The following is a 17907-nucleotide window of genomic DNA, read 5'->3' as shown; positions in this document are numbered from 1 at the left end:
AGATCGGAGTGGGGGAGGAGGGCGCCGGGACACCCACCCACCACCAGCACCCTCGCCCGCAGTGTGTGTGGGGGGGGCTAATCTTTTCACCCAGCACAAGGTCCCCATCCCCACCAAGCGGGGGGGCTGCTCCTTCCAGCCAAGGCAATGAGCAAAGTCCTCTAGTGCTGACCCACAGTGATGCAATGTGAGCTACATATGTAATCCCAAAGTTTCTAATACTGACATTAAAAAAAAAAAACAGGAAAAATGAATTGTAATAATAGATTTAATCTAATAGGATGACATATTGATCATTTCAACATGTTCTCAATATAAAAAATAGTAATGAAATAAATTCTCCTTTTTCTACTAAGTCTGGGAAGTGCTGTGTGTTTTAGACTTGAGGCTCATCTCAATTTGGAGCGGCCACATTTCAAGCCCTGTATTAGCTCTGACTGCAGGTGTAACACATTTTCACAGTGTCAGTGGCTCAGAACAGCACACATTTACCATCTTACCATTCTGGACGCTTGAAGTTTTGAAATGAGCCTTACGGGGCTAAAATCAAGGTGTCGGCAGGGCTGTGTTCGTCCTGGAGACTCCAGGGGAGAATTCCTTCCTTGGCTTTTCCACCTGCATTCCATCCATCCGTCCCATCCCCCATCTTCAAAGTGCATCATTCCAACCCCTGCTTCCATGGGTACATCTCTCCCCCTACTTTGGCTGTCACTTTGCTTTCCCCGACTCGGACCCTCTTGACTCCCCAGTTATGAGAGCCCTTGCGATGATACTCAGCCCAGCCAGACGATCCAGGAGAACCTCCCTGTCCCAAGATCCTTCACCACATCAGCGAAGTCCCTCTGCCATGAAAGGTGGCATCTGCAGAGGTTTGGCGATCAGGATGTGGATGTGGTGACTAACGGACCGGACAGCGCAGCTCCAGGGAATCAAGGTGAAAAGTCTGGTGAGATCTCCTAGCTTCACAGGGCAGCCCTGCCACCAACACGTGGTGGGATCTTGGGCAAGTCGTTTCACATCCCTGCTTGACTGTACTTTCCTTGTGCATGAAATGGGGTGGATAATAATCCATGCTTGACAAAATGCAACGAACTAGTGGGCATGTAAGTGCTTATTTAAATGTAAGAGGGGCAGGCTGGAGGTTGTTGCTGCCCCGTGGTGGGAGACCTCACTGCTGGGAGGGTCCTCAGAGGCCATTGGTTCAGCAGCCTCCTTTTACACATGGGTAAACTGAGGCCCAGAGCTGGAAGAGGCTTGCTAAAGGTTCCCAGTGAGTTGGTAGCTGAGCCAGGGAGGGGATCCAGTGGGAACTTCCCATCCATGTCACACTGCCCATCCCCTATGAGCCCCAGTCTCCTCGCCTATAACATGCAAATAGTGGGGCACCTGGGTGGCTCAGTTGGTTAAGAATCTGACTCTTGATCTCAGCTCTGGTCTTGATCTCAGGGTCGTGAGTTCAAGTCCCGAGTTAGGCTCCACGCTGGGTGTGGCGCCTACTTAAAAAAATAAAAATAAATAAAATGCAAACAGTAATGGCATATTTTCAGGGCTGTTGCGAAGATCAAAGGATGTCTCAGGTTTGAACGTGCTCGGGAACAGAGGGTTGTGTGAAGGAAGGTCTCAATGACACCTGGGCGCAGGCATTAAGTATTTATCCAGGGCAAAGGCAGCTGAACCCCCTGTCTCCCTAGCTTGCAGTGCACTGGAAAGATACCTCAGAGGACCTCAGGGGGCCTGCTGAGCGTCCTCACAAGCTCTTCCTGTCTTCCTGTCTATCCTTTCTCCCCCCTTCTAGAACCAAGTCTCAGGAGCAGCAGGAAGCTGGCTTTCTCCTTGTTGACAAGGGGCCTGCAGCCCTTTCCTGGAATGTGACCTCCCCAAGGCTTGGCCCTCACCTAGCTCAGCCCCTCCTGTGGGGGCTGTGTTTTGGTTGCGGGGAGGGGACCAGTCAAGTGCTCTTTGAGGCCGAGGGGGTGGAGGAGACTGAGCCTGGGGCTCCTGTTCTGACCCCTCCTGCTGCTGGCTGGGGCTCAGACCAGAGGTGCTCGCCTTCTGGGGCACCCTTCCCTGTCGTTACAGGGGCCAAGAGATAGCCTGTTCCTGAGCCAAACTCTCCCCTCCACCAGGAGGCAGGGCCAGCCAGCTTGTGGGAGCCAGCGTGAGAGGCAGGGATGGAAGAGGAACCCCAGGGTGGCTGTGGTCTGTGTCAGCTTCTCCCCTCCCTCCCAGCATTCCGGTTCCATCTCGAACCCTGGGCCGGGCAGGGCTGTCCTTCGGAGCTGCAGGGAGACCCCTGGGCCGGAAGGAGTGGCGGCCAGCATCGGTGGTAAGGCTCTGAAAACAGGCATGCTCCTGGTATTAATCTGACCCGCTAGCTCAGCAGCTTCCATGCTGGGGGTAGGGCTTCCATCATCCCACAACACCCCCACGAGGTAGGGATTTATTATCACCATTTCACACGTAGGGAAACTGAGGCACAGAGCTGTTAAATAACTTGCCCAAGGATACCCAGCTACGAGATGACAGAGCCAGGACTTCAACAGGACTGTTGGACTCCAACACATGTACTCCTGACCAAATGCGAGTGTGAGGCTTGGGGTGTGAGTCTTAAGTGGTCTGCACTCCTTGACCCCTCACTGAGGGAATCCAGCTCATGTGCTGTGGGGATGCCCTGACCATGGCCCTGTGAGGGCAGACAGGGCCAGATCCTTAGGTCCTCAAGAAGCAGGGGCCAGGGCCTCGAAAAGATATCACCGAAGATTCCCATGGGAAGGGGGCCTCTCTTAGTCAGACTCTTTGTGCCCAGAATCCAACCTGATCAGAGCTGGAGGCCTGTATCCATCACCACCTACCTGTCCACTGTGCAGATGGGAAAATGGGCTCAGAGATGGCAGATGCCTGGCTCAAGATCCCGCAGCAAGAGTGTGGAGTCCTGGGGAGGCTGGACACTGGACATTCCGCTGGTCTTGGGGGTTCCGAGAGACTTCATTACACCCACCCGGCCCCCACCAGACATCCGTGGGAGGACAGCAGCTGCAGAAAGCTTTCTCAACCACTGTCCCAGATGCTTGAGTCCCAGGCAGATGCCGCCCCACTGCTGGCCCTGGGATTTCTTGACAGTTGGAGCTGTGCTTGGGGGTGGGAGTGGGGACAGAGATCAGTTGTTTCCATAAAGAGAATCTTCAGGATCGATACCTACAAGTTAGTGGGTGCAGGAGGAAGGGCTGGGCGTTGTGGCAGAAGACCCAGGTCCCAGGCAGGCTCTGCCTCTTGGCAGCTGGGTGCCCCCGCGTGAGTCACTTTTCTCCTCTGAGCTCCTTTTCACTTGTACAAAGAGAACGGAGAGTTCGTGGCTAGAAGGGAGCCCACTGCCCCAGGGCGTGGGGACAGGGTCCGCAGGGCAGGCGGGGAGGGACGAGGGCCCAGCTGACCTCCTCCACAAGAGAGGAACCACTGGCCGCCACCCTGAGCCACCAACCTGCTGAGTGACCTTGACCTCCTGCTTGCTCGGCCATCAGCCCTAAGAGCCACAACAACATCAGCACCATACACGGCAGGTTTTCTGAGGAGGAAAATGCCATGAGATGGGTGGGGATTGAGGAAAGGACCCGAGAAGGAAGAAAGTCCGGGCCCAGCTCCACCTCTGGAATGGCCTCCCAGACTCTGGACCACATGAATTTGTGTTGCTTAACACAAACATGTCCCTGCTATGGAGGTGGCAAGTGAGATCCAGCTCCTGGCAAAGGGTCACTGGCACACCAGCGGCCCCCCTGGCCCCTGACTCCATCTTTCTCCTTCCCATGGCCTGACAATTCCACCCTTGTGGTGCTGCAGGGTGGGGTGCCCCTGGAGAAGAAGGGCTGACAGCCGGTCCAGAAGACCCATCACTTCTCATTTGTCTGACCCTCTCCCACTTCCCCAAAGCACTGGAGAGGACGCGACAACGGGCAAAGCCTCTGGCTGTGGGGGCAGAGATCTGCCTATTAGCTGTGTGACCTTCAGGAAGTTGCCTGGCCCCTCTGAACTTATATCTCCATCTGTAAAGTGAAGAAAAGGATACTTCCTCCCAGGCCAGTTATGAGTATTAAGCGTGGTGCTTGCAAGTAAAGCAAGCAGGTGCTCAGTAAGTGATAGCTGTCATCATTTTGTCAGGGCTGTTTTAAAAAATCAATTTGCAGTCTGTGCAGAACTAAAACTGGGTCTCACCTTGCGGTGCCATCTCCACATTATGCAGATCAAGTCACTGGACTGAAGGGTTTGGAGCTCGCATAGACTGATCTGGGTTCAAGTTCTGGCTCTTGGCCCTTGTGTGACCTTGGGGGTGTAGTTTTTACTCCTCAGAGCTTGGGTTTCCTTGTCCATCACCCCGGGAAGATCATCACCATGCTTCCTCGTGGGGTTTCCGCGAGGTCCTGAAGGGCTACATGCAGCCAGGCACTTCATGGCTGTTGGGGATCCTTGCTTCTATTATTATTCGACCAGGGACCCCCCAGTGCCCAAAGCCAGTGGTTTCTGTGACCCAGGCACCCTTGCCACAACACTGGGGTGTTAGAATGTTCACCCACGGGGTGGAAGTGGAAACCGAGGCTTAGCCAGTCTCTGCTCTCGAGGTCAGCAGGGAAGCAGGGGGAAGTAGGGGAGAGCATGCCCTGTTTGCTCTGCTGGGGTTCAGCGGTTGAAGGCAGAGGACGGTTCACTCTCCCATGGCCCAGGCGGTGGGCATGGTGTCCTGTCCACCAGCTTCGGGGCCTGTTGTCTCTTCTAGACCCACAAAGAAAATCCTCTCCTGGATCTCCCCGAGCCCTGCTGGGCACCGGATGCAGGACAGAGAAGAGTCTAGACCTTTGCTGGGGGCTTACCCCTCAGGAGGAATGCAGTCTCATGTGGGCCACTCCCCTTGTCTGTGCCTCAGTTTCTCCATCTGAGTGCGAATCACATCAGGAGTGTGAGTCCCTATCTCACCACGGGTCTGGAGTGGCCTTGGGTGAGCTGCTTGCCTTCGCTTAGTTTCTGTGCCTTTGTCTACAAAAAGAGGCAAAATGTTATGATGGGATGTTCATGAAAACAGGAGAGCGTAAAGCTGTAATTGGTACGATTTTCATTGCATTTTATTTTTTATTTTTTTTAAAGATTTATTTGACAGAGACACAGCGAGAGAGGGAACACAAGCAGGGGGAGCGGGGGAGGGAGAAGCAGGCTTCCCGCGGAGCAGGGAGCCCGATGGGGGGGCTCGATCCCAGGACCCTGGGATCACGACCTGAGCTGAAGGCAGATGCCCAACAATTGAGCCACCCAGGCGCCCCTCATTGCATTTTAAAAAGTCTATGCGTGTGGGGGCGCCTTGGTGGCACAGTCGGTTAAGCAGCCAACTCTTGATTTCGGCTCAGGTCATGATCTCAGGGCCGTGGGACGGAGCCCCGTGTTGGGCTCTGCGCTGGGCGTGTACCCTTACGGTTCTCTCTCCTTCTCCCTCTGCACCTCCCCACTCATGTGCTCACTCTCTCTCTCAAAAAAAAAAAAAAAAGTCTATGTGTATGTTTGTATCCACTGTTTCAAAAAGACAAAGAAAATTTGCTAAGATGTCCCTAGTCCCTCTTGACACTGGGCTCATGGGTGACTTACTTCTTCCTATATTGTACTTTTGTACTTTTCTTCCCCCTAATTTTTCTACAATGTGTGTCTCTTACAGTAAGCAATCAGCAATGAGAGGCATAAAAAGTGGCTGTGGGTATTGTTCAGGGCTGTCAGAGAATCACAATGAGGCGCCTGTGGACAGATGTGCTGGGTGCTGACCATGCTCACCCTCTCCTCCCAGGGGCGGTCGGGGTTGGCCTGGGGGGCGGTGGTGGTGGCTGCCGGGCTGGCCCTCTGTGGGCGGCAGAGGGACCCGCTGCCTCCGGAGGTCTCCGTGAGGACGTGACCTCAACTCACGTTAGAAGGAAAATAAACTTCTAACTCCAGCTGTCTCCCCTGCTCCCACCTGACCGTGGGCAAGGCACCTGGCTTCTTTGGCCTTAGCTTCCCGGGCCTTAAGATGGGATTCCGTGCCGCCCGCATCACAGGGGAGTAGTGAGGATCCAATGAAACGGTGGCTTGGCCTCTGTCTTGCCTTCCCTCCCCTGGAATCACCAGAACGCTGTGAGGAGTCAAGCGCTCTGTGCACTAAACTCAGGGCTTTGCTGCAAGATGCGTCGGTAAATGTTCGAACTTATTGTCTCATCCTGCTGCGAACAGCCCAAAGGACCACCTGCAGGTGATCTGAGCCCTCCCAGCCCCCCATGTCCCCTGTTTTCAGGCAGCTTGGACCCCCCCTGATGCCTTCGATATGCTTTCCCCTCCCCCTCCATGCTTCTGCCTCACACACCCCACCCGAAGCCGAGACTGCTCCCCACCTTGGGGTCTTTCCTCTCCCCCACACCCCGATCCTCTGCATCTCAAAATATTTTGAGGCTGAGTTTAAATGTCACCTCTTCCATGAAGCCCTCCCTCCCTGCTTCACCCAGTGGACCTGGGATCTGGTGCTCTCTCCGAGCTACTCTTCTGTATCAGTCTCAACGATCTACTTATGGACCTGCTTCCTGCCCTGAACTAAGAGTTATTGAGGGTGGGGTGCATGTCTTACCTTTCCCCCCTAGTGTCTAGCCAGTGGGTGACAGGTGGGTCTCAGTAAGGCTTTGTTGGAACGGTGGCTGTGACTCACAGTTAGAAGTACTCTTCCCGCCCGAAACCAGCGAGCAAAGGCAAGAGTAATGGTTGTCTTCAGAAGCAGCTTGTCCTCAATCCCATTAGCTCAGCACTCAGCAGGCAGGGATGAAGATGGATTTGCCAGGACACCAGTGCTGAGGCAGAAGCTCCCAGAACTTGCTGGGCCAGACCTTTGCTTGTTATTCCCACTTGTCGAGGGGAAGCAGGTCTGTCTCCATTGCCGGCTTGCCTGTCGGCACCAGGGGCGAGGAAAAGCCCTGACACGTCTGCAGCCCGTCACACACGGCAAGGTGCCTCAGCACAAAGCACTAGTATGTCCCCTTCTTGTATTTGGGCCTCGTAAAAACCCCGTGAGCTGGGCAGGGCCGGGGAGGGGGCTGCCCCCCTGTGTTCAAATAAAGAGGCTCAGGCACAACGGGATACCAGGTTTGGGCCCAGGTTGGATCTGGGTTTTCTGGTACATGACAGGCGCTGTGCTAGGGAGAACGGGCAGGGCTGCTGGCCCATTTTACAGATGAGAACCCTGAAGGTGTGAGGAGTGAAGTCTGCTGCAGCCTTGCAAGCAGAGGGCGAGTAAGCTGTAGGAAGGCTGGTGGGCAGAGGAGTGAGGTCCCGAGCTGGAGCCCCGGGCGGCCACATGAAGGCTCAGTCTCTGGGAAGCCGGGGGAAGGTCCCTGCAGGAACTGGTTGTGTGAGGCCTGCATGGCGGGAAGACAGGTGTGGGCCACGGCCAGGCCAGGCCAGGTGACAGCAATGTTGGGGCTCTAAGCAGCCTCTTATGTGTGGCATCCCCTTTGCGGTTCTCAGGACCCAGCATGGGAGGCAGGCTGGGGAGGCTCTCCCCAGCAGAGAGAGGAGGAGCCCGGTGCCTGGAGGAGATGCTCCTGCGGGCTAAGGGGCATCCTCTGCGAGACTCACAGCACCACCCAGGACTTGGCAATGGGCTTTTCAAATTTGGCACAGTTCAAACCAACTCCCACCATCAAGCACTGCATGAAAACCACAACAGAAATGAAAACCATCTCTTTCTTTGGTTTTATACGTATTTAAAAGGACAACCTCTGCTCAGTGGCTCAGAGGCCCCGATCAGTCAACTGAAAGAAGGAAACACCTCGGTTAATTAGGTGACATGAGATTCTGGAAAGTGCCGAAGGTGGGGCCTCTGAGGGAGGGGGAGCGGAGGGTTTATGGCCCCCTCCTCCACCTTTCTTCTCGCTGCTCCTGGGAGCTGAGGGACCTGTTTTCACCTGGAGGTGGTGAAGGGGAGCCCTGCTAGCGGAGGCACAGGACACGGGCCTGCGTGGGCCCCTGCATGCTGGGAAATGGGGCTGCCAGACCCGGGGTGGCAGGTGCTGCGCGGGCCAGCTCGGCCACATGGTGGCACTGAAGGTGACAGAGGAAACTGGAGGCCACAAGGCTCCTGAATGTTTCTAGCACCCCTGCAGCCCTAGGACTCTCCTGCACCAGGAGGCCCAGACCTGGAGGCTTTCTGGGCTGGAAGGAGCCTCAAGGTCTTCAAACCCAAGTCCCAACTTGATGCCACCCTGCCCTCCCCACCCCAGTACAGAGGCCTTCCTGTCCAGAGAGCTGCTTTGCTCAGAGAGCTTCTTTCCTCCTCCCCCTGCTCACCCTCCATGCCCCAGGCCCGGTCCCTCTTCCCGCCCCATCTTGGTCACAGGCTGCCTCAACATGCAGGGCTGGAGTGACTCCAGTGTCCTGTGGTCAGCGCAGAGGACAACAGTCCTGCTACCGCCTCCTTCCGGACCTTTGTGGGCCCAACCCTGGGCCCCGTCGCCGCCGCCGAAGCTGACAGCCAGCCACAGTCAGTCAGTCCTGCTCAGATCATGCCGGCCCGGGCCATCGCGGTGCCCCAGGATCCTGGGCACCACGGACAGGACCTCGGTCATCGTACTAAGCCCCCCCCACCCCAGCGTACTCTGGTGCTCCCTCGGGAGTCAGGTGCGGCCGGCGCGGCCCTCCCCGCCCTAAGCGCTTGTCTCCACGATGCACTTGAGGAACATGGTGTCATCCTTCACGTAGGCGTGCTTGGGCGACTGTAGCCTGTTGAGGGGGAAGAAGAGCGGGCAGCCACTGGCCACGTTGGTCTCACCCTGGGGCCGCTGGAAGGATGCTGAGCTCAGGTCAGGCCGGAAGGCGTCGATGGCATGCTCGCGGTTGTTCTGGTCGAGCAGCATGAAGGTGACCTGCATGGTAGGGGGCAGGTGGGGGGGGGGTCAGGCCCTGGGCAGCAGCACCGAGGGACCCCCGTACGGCCCCTCTGACCCCAGCTCAGGCTGATGAAGAGTCAAAGAAACAACGTAAGGACCGCGTTTGGCATGTGGCAAGGCCCCCGGGATTGGAAGTCTTCAAGGGTTGCCCTGCGAGTAGGGATCAGATGTTCTTTCCACCGGGAATTCAGAGCCACGGTCAACTCTAGGTGGATGGTGGGGGCTAAAGGTGGGACCAGGCACTGACGAGGAGGCCAGACTCCGTAACCTACGATGCCCCTTCCTGCTCTGGAATGTTTCATCCATCAACTACAGCTGGGATCTCCTGGAGCAAGGCAGAGGGACAAGAACAGACAGGCCTTCCCTGGAGGGGCTGTCAATCCGTGTCCCGAAACACGAACGCGTGCCCCAAGACGCCGAGTGACACAGACCCCCTTCTCTGGCACATGTCCCTGAGACACTCACAGCCAGCCACAGTAGTTTTCAGATTGGGCTGCAGTTTAGAAGGCCCTGGGAAGGTTTTAAAAACCCTGACGCTCGGGCCTCACCACGTACTGGAGTGAGACCTAGCCGTTGGGTATTTTCAAACCCTCCCTGGCAGGCCTGGGAACCACTGACCTAGTGACTCATATCCAGACCACTGTGGTATCCCCACCCTGCCCCACCTGTTTGCCCTCTCTCCCTCCACCCCTTCCTTCCCCTCCCCCCTTGCCGGTTCACCTGCAGGGAAGGCCTCACCTCCCCGCTCCTGTCGTCCTTCTAAATATTTTTAACAGATTGTGTTTTTTCGAGCAGTTTTTGGTGCGCAGCACAAGCAAATCTCACTGTAGAGATTTCCCACGCAGCCTACCCTCCCCTGGCCGGCATCCTGCACCACAGTGGTGCATTTGCTACAAGCGCAGTCCACGGTTTACCTCTGGGTTCACCCTCGGTGCTGTGCGCTCATTCTCTGGGTTTGGACAAATGTGTGATGACACGTATCCAGAATTAGAGCACCCAGAAGAGTTTCACTGCCCTAAAAATACACTGTGCTCTGCCTCCACTCGACCCCTGGCAACGACTGATCTCTCCCGGTCTCCACAGTGGTGCCGTTCCCAGGACGTCCCAGAGCTGGGATGGTGCTGTGCATGCCCTTTCACAATGGTTTCTTTCACTCAGGGATAGGCCTCTATGGGTCCTCTAGGTCTTTCCATGGCCTGCTGGCTCGTGTCATTTTAGCAGTCACAATATCCCGCTGTCTCAACGCCCCGCAGTTCATGCATCCACTCACCCAGGGAGGGGCACCCTGGCTCCTTCCAAGCTTTGGCAATTCTCAACGAAGCTACTATAAACATCTGTGTGCAGGTTCTTGAGAACCAAAGTTTTCAGCTCATGTGGGTAAATACCAAGGAGGGTGGCTTCTGGGTCACAGGGTGAGAGTATGTTTCGCTTTGTCAGAAACTGCCAAACTCTCTTCTGTCTTGCATTCCAGCCAGCTGTGAACGAGAGTTCTGACTGTTCCACACCCTCGCCAACATCTGGCGTTGTCGGTGTTTTGGCCATTCTCAAAGGGGTGTTGTGGTAGCTGCCTCCTTCCCTTTCTCCAATTCACACTGGCCCCACAGCACCTCCTCCAGGCAGTTCTCCTTATTTACCCCATCACGTGAATTTCATTGCTACCTGCCTTCCTGGGGCGCTGCTCCAGGCATTTTAGCCCCTGGACTCATGATACCCATGGGCACTAGATGTGGACTCAGGCTCTTGTTTTATAAAAGGTGAAAGTGAAAAAGCAGAGAGGACCAGGCCCCAGGCTCGCCCCCTCCCCCGCCCGGCCCATACCTTGTTCCGAAAAGGCCAGGGCAGCAGAGCATCGTACTCCCCTCTCATGATCACGATGAAGAGCGACAGGTGGGTCCTCTTTCCCGTCCCGTCTCCGTTCAGGTAGAGACGCAGGCAGAGTTTGTAGCCGTACTTGGCAGTGTAGAAAGCTGAAGTGTGGAAGGCGGAGTCAGCACCGGGGGAGCTGGACCGTGTCCACCGCTCCGACCAGGTAACTGGCATGCCCAAGGTCGGTGGCTCAGAACTAAGCAATCTGGGGCTGGAGCGCAGCACTCGTCTCAATTCTAGAGCGTTAAGGAGGACCAACCGGGCTCCTGGAGATCATCTGGCCCAGTGGCTGTCAACCAGCCGTCTGCACCACAGATTGCCGGGCCCGTAGTTTGACTCCCGAGTGCCGGGCGAGGCCTGAGGATGTGCATCTCTAACAGGGGACAGTGATGCTGCTGGCCCTGGCACCCCACTTTTGACTTAACCAACCTGCACTTTGCAGTGGGGAAACCAAGCCCAGCGAGGGGAAGTGGCTGGGCCCAGTCTCCTGCCTCACAACACTGACCTCTTTCTGCGGCCCTAGGCCAAGTGGCCCCAAGCATGGAAGCTGGGGGAGCCACCTTGGCGAAGGCCCCCGGGGGATGAATCATCCCCTGCTGATTACGCATGTGGGCAGCTGAAAGGGCCAACCAAGTGTGGGGGCCAGTGGCTGTCAGAGTGAGGGCCCCTCTCGGAGGGGCTGGGGTGGGGGGACAGGCCAGGGAAGCAGGCAGGAAGAGGTGGAGGAAGAACGGGCTGACAGTCTGACTCATCTGTCCCCTTACATCTTGGTAGAGTCTCTGACAGGAAGTCAGAGACACTGCTTCTTTTTTTCCTCTTTGGAAAGAAGGGTGGGGTGGGGGGGAGGGCTCTGTGGAGGAGGTGAGGCCACCCCATGAAGGGGGCTGCTCCCAAGGACAGGGGCCCGGCTGCGGGAGCCAGCCCTGCTCTGTGGCTTGGGGCAAACGCCAGTGCCTATGTGGATCCCAGCCCTGTTGGTGGTGGGTGGAAGAGAGGAGCTGATGGACAGGAAGGGTATGAAGCCCGGGCAAATGTGCGAGGCTATTAAAATCGTCATCCGCAGAAATCCTCTTAACGGTCTACCCGCTTACTTAGATGCGCACGTGTGAGAGAGGAAAAGCATACAGGTCTGAGCATTTTACGCACAAATATACATGTCGTTACATCAATGGAGACCAATTAATAAAGAGAAACATCTACTGGGGCACCTGGGTGGCTCAGTCCTTTGCGCTCAGGTCATGATCCCGGGGTCCTGGGATCCAGCCCTGCGTCGTCGGGCTTCTTGCTCAGCGGGGAGCCTGCTTCTCCTTCTGCCCCCACTCATGTGCTCTCGCTTTCGCTCACTCCCTCTCTCAAATAAATAAGTAAAATCTTTTAAAGAACCAAAAACCAAGAGAAACACCTCCTGAGTAACTATGCCTTGCATGATACTGCACCAGGCCTGGGGGCCCCAGAAATGAACGAGAACTTCTCGGATTTGCACAGCACTCACTCCCATGCCACTCACGATCTACAACCACACATTTCACTTCATTCTCCACTGGCCTTATTTCGGACCACCGGCGCTCTGAGGGCAGGGTTCCTACGGTAAGCACCTGTGGGGAGCATCCTCTGCACGCCTCTCATTTCCACAAGCTCTGGCTCAGAGCACTCTCTCTGTCACATCCGAGACCCACAGGAAGCAGATAACAATCTTATTCCTATTTGCAGAATACGACTGACTGATGTCAGGGAGGCAGAAGGCGTGCCCAGTTCAAACAGCCCATGCTCCGCGTGGCTGAGCAGGGAGCCTGCCACCTCCACCTCCACGACCCCAGCGTGGCCGCTGTCCCTGCTGGTTTCCCGGGCCCAGGGAAGCCTGCCGCCCCCTGCTGGCCTGCGCCCCTGGGGAGATGGTACCTGGGGAGAAGAGGCTGAGGGTCCTGCCACAGGCTGACTCGTGGCAGCGCCTGGTGACATTGGTGATCTTCCAGAGAAAGGTGCCATCGAAGGAGGCCTCCTCCATGAGGCGGAGGCTCTGCTCCAGCTTGCCCAGGGCCTGGTCTTTCTGAGTCAGGGTCTGCTGCAGCTCCACCACCTGCAGGGAAGCCCATTCAGCCAGGGACACCCAGAGCACAGCTTGGGGACAGGGTGGGGATGGTAGGGTACCGAGATAGAACTGCCCCCAATTTGGCTTCCTGACCACGCCTCCCTCGGGCACGCGTATCTGCCTCTGTCCCTGCTGTCCCTCCTGCCTGGACCTCCTTGGCCTTTCTTCTTCCCTGGCCAACTCCTCCTTAGCCATCAGGAGCCTGGCTCACACAGCCCTTTTCTGGGAAGCCTCCCACTACCGCCCCAGCTCCACTGGTCTCTCTCAGCGCTGTTCTGCAGGGCACTTCCAGCAGTTTAAGATACGTCTTTCTGCCCTTCCTACCAGGGAGACGGTTTCCCCTAAGGAAGCCTGGGCCCATGCTCATTTTCTCTGTCTTCAGGCCTTGCACGACGCGTGAGGGACTAGAGCCAGGAAGGTTCTTGACGCACTGGAGACACGGCTGCTGGCCTCAGGAGCCCACCTTCTCACTGAGGCAAGAGTTACATGAATAAAGGCTTTACTCGGTCACTCAAACCCACTGCCTTGCTCTTCTGGTACGCTCCCCCCATTGACATCTGAAAAAACACAGACTTATTCTTGGGTGTGCTCAGGTCAGGAAGGAAGGCATGGAAGTGGGTGTCCTTAGAGGAAATTGAGTCCCTAATATTCCTGATGGGAAAGCTGAAGTTCTGAGAGGGCAAGTGACTTGCCCAGACCCACACAGCAAGTTAACAGCGGAGCTGGACCTAAAATCCAGGCCCAACACAACATGAGGCAGTGACAGAATGTTGCTGGACAGAAAAAAAAAAAAAAAACAGCAATATTAGCATGGTGACTGGTTATATTAGGAAAAGTATAAACTCTGGAACAAGGGAGGGCATGGTCCTGCTCAACTAAGAGCTGTCAGACAGCCGGATTATCTGGAGTTGGTCCGGGACCCCCACTCCGAGTGTGTAGAATCCTATCCTTCAGAGACTGAGCCAGAGCCTATGAAGGCAGCGTGAAGCCAGGTGCTCTGAGGAAGGGGTGAAGACACTGCAGGTGTCTTCCTTCCAGAAGGAAATACTCAGTGACTGCTTCTCCCGGAAGGGCTGTCACAGGGCCTGGAAGGTAGATTTGTTCAGGGGGCCCAGAAACGCAGGGCCAGGGACAATGCTGGGAAGACACAGAGAGGCTGATTTTAGTTTTGTATAAGGAAGCACTTTCTCATTGTGAAAAATGTCCCCCAGTGGAATGAAATGCTTGGGAAGGGAGTATCCTATCACAGGAGAACTTCAAGCAAAGGAAATGAAGCACACTGGATGGGGGAGTTTGACCTTGACTATAACTGGGATTCAGTGCTCTTCCTAGAGGGTCCTAGAACACAGGACAGATACTTTTTGATGGTGGTGGGGGAGGGGAGGGGAGGGGAGGGGAGGGAGCAGGGAGAATGCTCAGAAGGAAGGCTGCTGGTCCACTGCCCTGGAGACAAGACCCAAGGCCCGCCCCCTCCCCCCCACCCCCCACCCTGAGCCCACCTCGAAGGGGAGCTAGCCTCCCATGCTCACCCGTTGTTCCAAGCTCAGGATATGCTCCCGGTCAAGCTGGCTCTGGTGGATGGAGGCTGCTAAAGCCAGGTGGGAGGCTTCCACCTCCTTGTTGAGGACAGCGACGATGTTCTCAAACACGCGCAGCTTCCCCTCCAGCTCAGCCAGGAGCTTCTCCTTCATGAAGTGCTGCAGGGCCAGCTCGTCCTGGCTCTCGGAGCGTGGCGCCCGGTAGCAGTCCACCTCCAGGTCCCCTGCCACCTCCACGGCTGCCTGCAGCTGCAGGTCTGACAGATTCTGCTCCAGGGCCATGGGCCTAGACCCCAGGCCTGAGGCCTGCTGGGCCTTCCGCTGATTCAGGAACCCCAAAAGCAGGTTTAGGTGGGTGGTCTGGGAGGTGACCTCATGCTCCTGCAGGAGCTTTCGGCTCCCCTGCCAAGAGAGCAGGGCTGGTCAGTGAAAACGGAGGAAATTGAGGAGAACCAGGGAGTGGGGGAGAGTCTGGCTACCCAAAGGCTGCCAAGGGAAGTCAGGTCCATTCACCCAGCAAAAGGGAAGATGCTTTGTGTGCTGCAAGAGGGATCTGGATGAGGACCCGGGCATCAGACATGCCCAGGGTGAGCCGGGAGCATCCCAGTCTCTGGAGCAACAATTCTGCCCTGCCTGTGAAAGCAGTGCTAATTCAGGACCACGGAGAGGGGCAGGGGCGGTGAGGGGGGCATATTTTAGCGATACTACAGTGCTCAGGGGAGACATTCAGAAGAACTTCCCCCAGTATGGAGATGATTTACTAGTGGGATTTGTTGCTCCAAAGAGTCATTAATGTAAGGGACATCAGGAGGAGTAGCTTGGTGTTATGGGAAAATCTGGGAGGGCCTGTAGTGAGGAGATCCGGAGCTCTGGGGCTGTAGTGGACCCTTCTTTCTCACATGCAGATGCTTACCTTGTAGGAGCAGCCAACACCAGCAAAGGGGCACCCAACTTCAGCCTCAGCCTCCTCAGGGTGATCCTGGAAACAATAACCATGTCACCAGATGTTACGGGGGTCCCAGTGGCCACCAATGGGGCTCTGCAAAGCACGAGGATCCACCAGGGCAGAAGCTGGGCTGGCCCACATGACTTGGCACATGCTGTTCCTTCTGCCTAGCTGACTGCTTTCCACCTTGCAAGCATCAGCCCTTCCGGGACCCTCCTTCAAAACAGGATCAAGGCCTCTGCTGAGATCTGGGCAGAGCTGCTCTCTCTCCTGTCAGGCTGGGTCTCACCCGGCTTTCCAACCATCATTCCCTGTTTGGTTGCCCCCAGTGGGCTGGGGGGGGTCTCTGAGGGTCCCAGTTGCATTCCCAGGGTGGGGCAGTGTCTATTACAGAGGGGACACTCGGGACATGCTGGTGGCAGGACTCAGCACCTTCTGCCTCCTGAAGCCCAAGAGGGCCTCTCCTCACAATTCCCAACTGCCTCCCTCCTCAGCCACCCACCCGTGACTGACCGAGGCTCGGCTGCCCTGCACCTGCCGTCCCTTCCAGATAATGGACAGCCCGAGGGCAGCAACACCAACAGGACTGAGTATTCAACAGCAACTGGACAATACTGTTAACCTGCTTATAGGTCTGAGGAGTTTACAAAATGCTTTCATGATCACAGTTCTTCCCAGGCCCCTAACAACACCACAAGGAAGGCAGAAGAGGATTTTTGTTCCATTTTACTGATGAAGAAATGAGGCTCACAGAGGGGAAGGAATCTGCCCAAGAAGGAACGGCGAGGGAGAAGCATGGCCACAGGGCTCTTCCCACACCAGATCACCAACTCTTATCAAGAATAAGCCCATGGGAAATTGGCAGGAAATTTTTCCCAAAACGCATTATTTAGAAAGGGCTTGTATCCAGAATATATAAAGAACTGTTACAATTCAATAAATAAGACAAGCCTCCTAATAAAATGGGTAAAATAATGAACAGATACTTCACAAAAGGAGCTATATAAATGACAAGTAAGCCTATGAAAAGATGCTCAACATCACCAGTCATCCCGGAAATGCAAATTATAACAAAATACCACAGTGAAATATACTATCGACTCACAAGATGGGCAAAAATGCAAAAAAAAAAAAAAATGATAATACCAAGTTTTGGTGAGGATGTGGAGGAACTTGAGAACACAAAATGGTACAGCCACTTTGGAAAAATTTATGCAAGTATATTGTAAAGTTAAATCATACTTAAAAAGCAACTTTCTTACAAACCATGCCTATACAGTAAGCGTACAACCCACACATTCTATCCCTAGGAATTTACCAAGAGAACCTGAAACACACATCTCTGTGTGTATGTGATGTTCAGGGTAGCTTTACTCATAATAGTCCCAAACTGGAAGCAGTCCAAATATCTACCAAATGGTGAATGGATACGCAGTGTGCTCTATCCATGCTCTGGAAAGCTCCCTGGCAATCAGATGGACTAAAATATGAATAGGGGCACCTGGGGGGCTCAGTCGTTGGTCATGGTCCCAGGGTCCTGGGATCGAGCCCCATGTCGGGCTCCCTGCTCCTCGGGAAGCCTGCTTCTCCTCCATCTCCCACTCCCCCTGCTTGTGTTCCCTCTCTTGCTGTGTCTCTCTCTGTTAAATAAATAAGTAAAATCTTTACAAAAATAAAATATGAATAAATGCAATAACATGGAGGAACCTCAAAAGCATTACGCTAAATGAAAGAAGTCAAACGCTACAAGAAGTCAAAGACTGCATGCTAGGACTCCATTCTTAGAGATTCTAGAAAAGAAACTCGAGTGAGAGAAAGTAGATCAGTGGCTGCCTGGAGCTGCAGCTCGGGGGACTGCCTAGCCAGGGGCCCAAGGAAGCCTTTTCCAGTGTAGAAACATTCACCCTCTCTGCTGTAGTGGTCACACGACTGTACACATTTCCTGGCATTCATCAAACGGTACACTTAAGAGGAGTGGATTTTATTGCATCTTGATTTTCCAAGGGCTCTGTTGTTTTTTTTTTTTAAAAAGAATGCTCTCATGGGGCAAAACGAAGGCAGATTTGGATGCAAGGGTGGGTGGAGAGGTCTTTGGGGCTGAGCAAATACAAAGCCACCCTAGTTATTATTCTTTAAAAGTGAAATAAGCAAGAGCTGTGGGTTTAATGAGTACCGTTGGTCTGGGGTACACAGCACAGCTCAGCAAATGGCCAGCCTTCCCTTCAGCCCCTGTCCTGGGCCTTTGAGCACAACTTGTTCCCAAAAAGGAATAGGGCACAGATGTTTCACTGGGGCGAGGGCACAAGCACTGGCTTCAGGGAGCGGGCGGTGACACAGCCTCTTCCAGCAGGTGGGAGTGCAGGGCGGGGGCTGGGGGGGCCAACGGAGGGCCTGAGGCTTGGCTGTGGACATGGTTCCTGGGCCCTAAGCTTGAAGTGAGTCATAGGAGGGAGAAAACTAAGGATGGGACTGGAGAGATCACCCACAGGTGGAGGGGCTGGTGTGTGGAAAGCCCACTGCAGCCTGGAAGGCGTG

At 55.1% G+C, this 17907-nt stretch overlaps 1 protein-coding gene across 7 annotated transcripts in view; it reads right to left on the bottom strand.

Annotated features, from left to right (window-relative positions):
• Positions 1–254: 254 nt before the first annotated feature.
• The window catches only part of TRAF1 (TNF receptor associated factor 1), a 29619-nt gene continuing 11966 nt past the window's right edge, over positions 255–17907 (bottom strand). For 4 of the 7 annotated variants that reach the window (XM_027616523.1, XM_027616524.1, XM_027616526.1 and 1 more), the window contains 5 exons: positions 15340–15405; positions 14418–14828; positions 12699–12876; positions 10752–10900; positions 7718–8909 (listed from right to left, as the gene is read on the bottom strand). In XM_027616523.1, coding sequence (XP_027472324.1) covers positions 8691–8909; positions 10752–10900; positions 12699–12876; positions 14418–14828; positions 15340–15405 — 1023 coding nt within the window. In that variant the 3' untranslated portion in view covers positions 7718–8690. The other 3 variants (XR_003523833.2, XR_003523832.2, XM_027616527.2) reach the window with 3 other exon arrangements.

Source organism: Zalophus californianus, chromosome 13, assembly GCF_009762305.2.
Source record: "Zalophus californianus isolate mZalCal1 chromosome 13, mZalCal1.pri.v2, whole genome shotgun sequence".
In the NCBI taxonomy this organism is placed as follows: Eukaryota; Metazoa; Chordata; class Mammalia; order Carnivora; family Otariidae; genus Zalophus; species Zalophus californianus.
The sequence above is the reverse complement of the archived record's forward strand: the minus strand, read 5'-3'. Positions and strand labels throughout refer to the sequence as shown.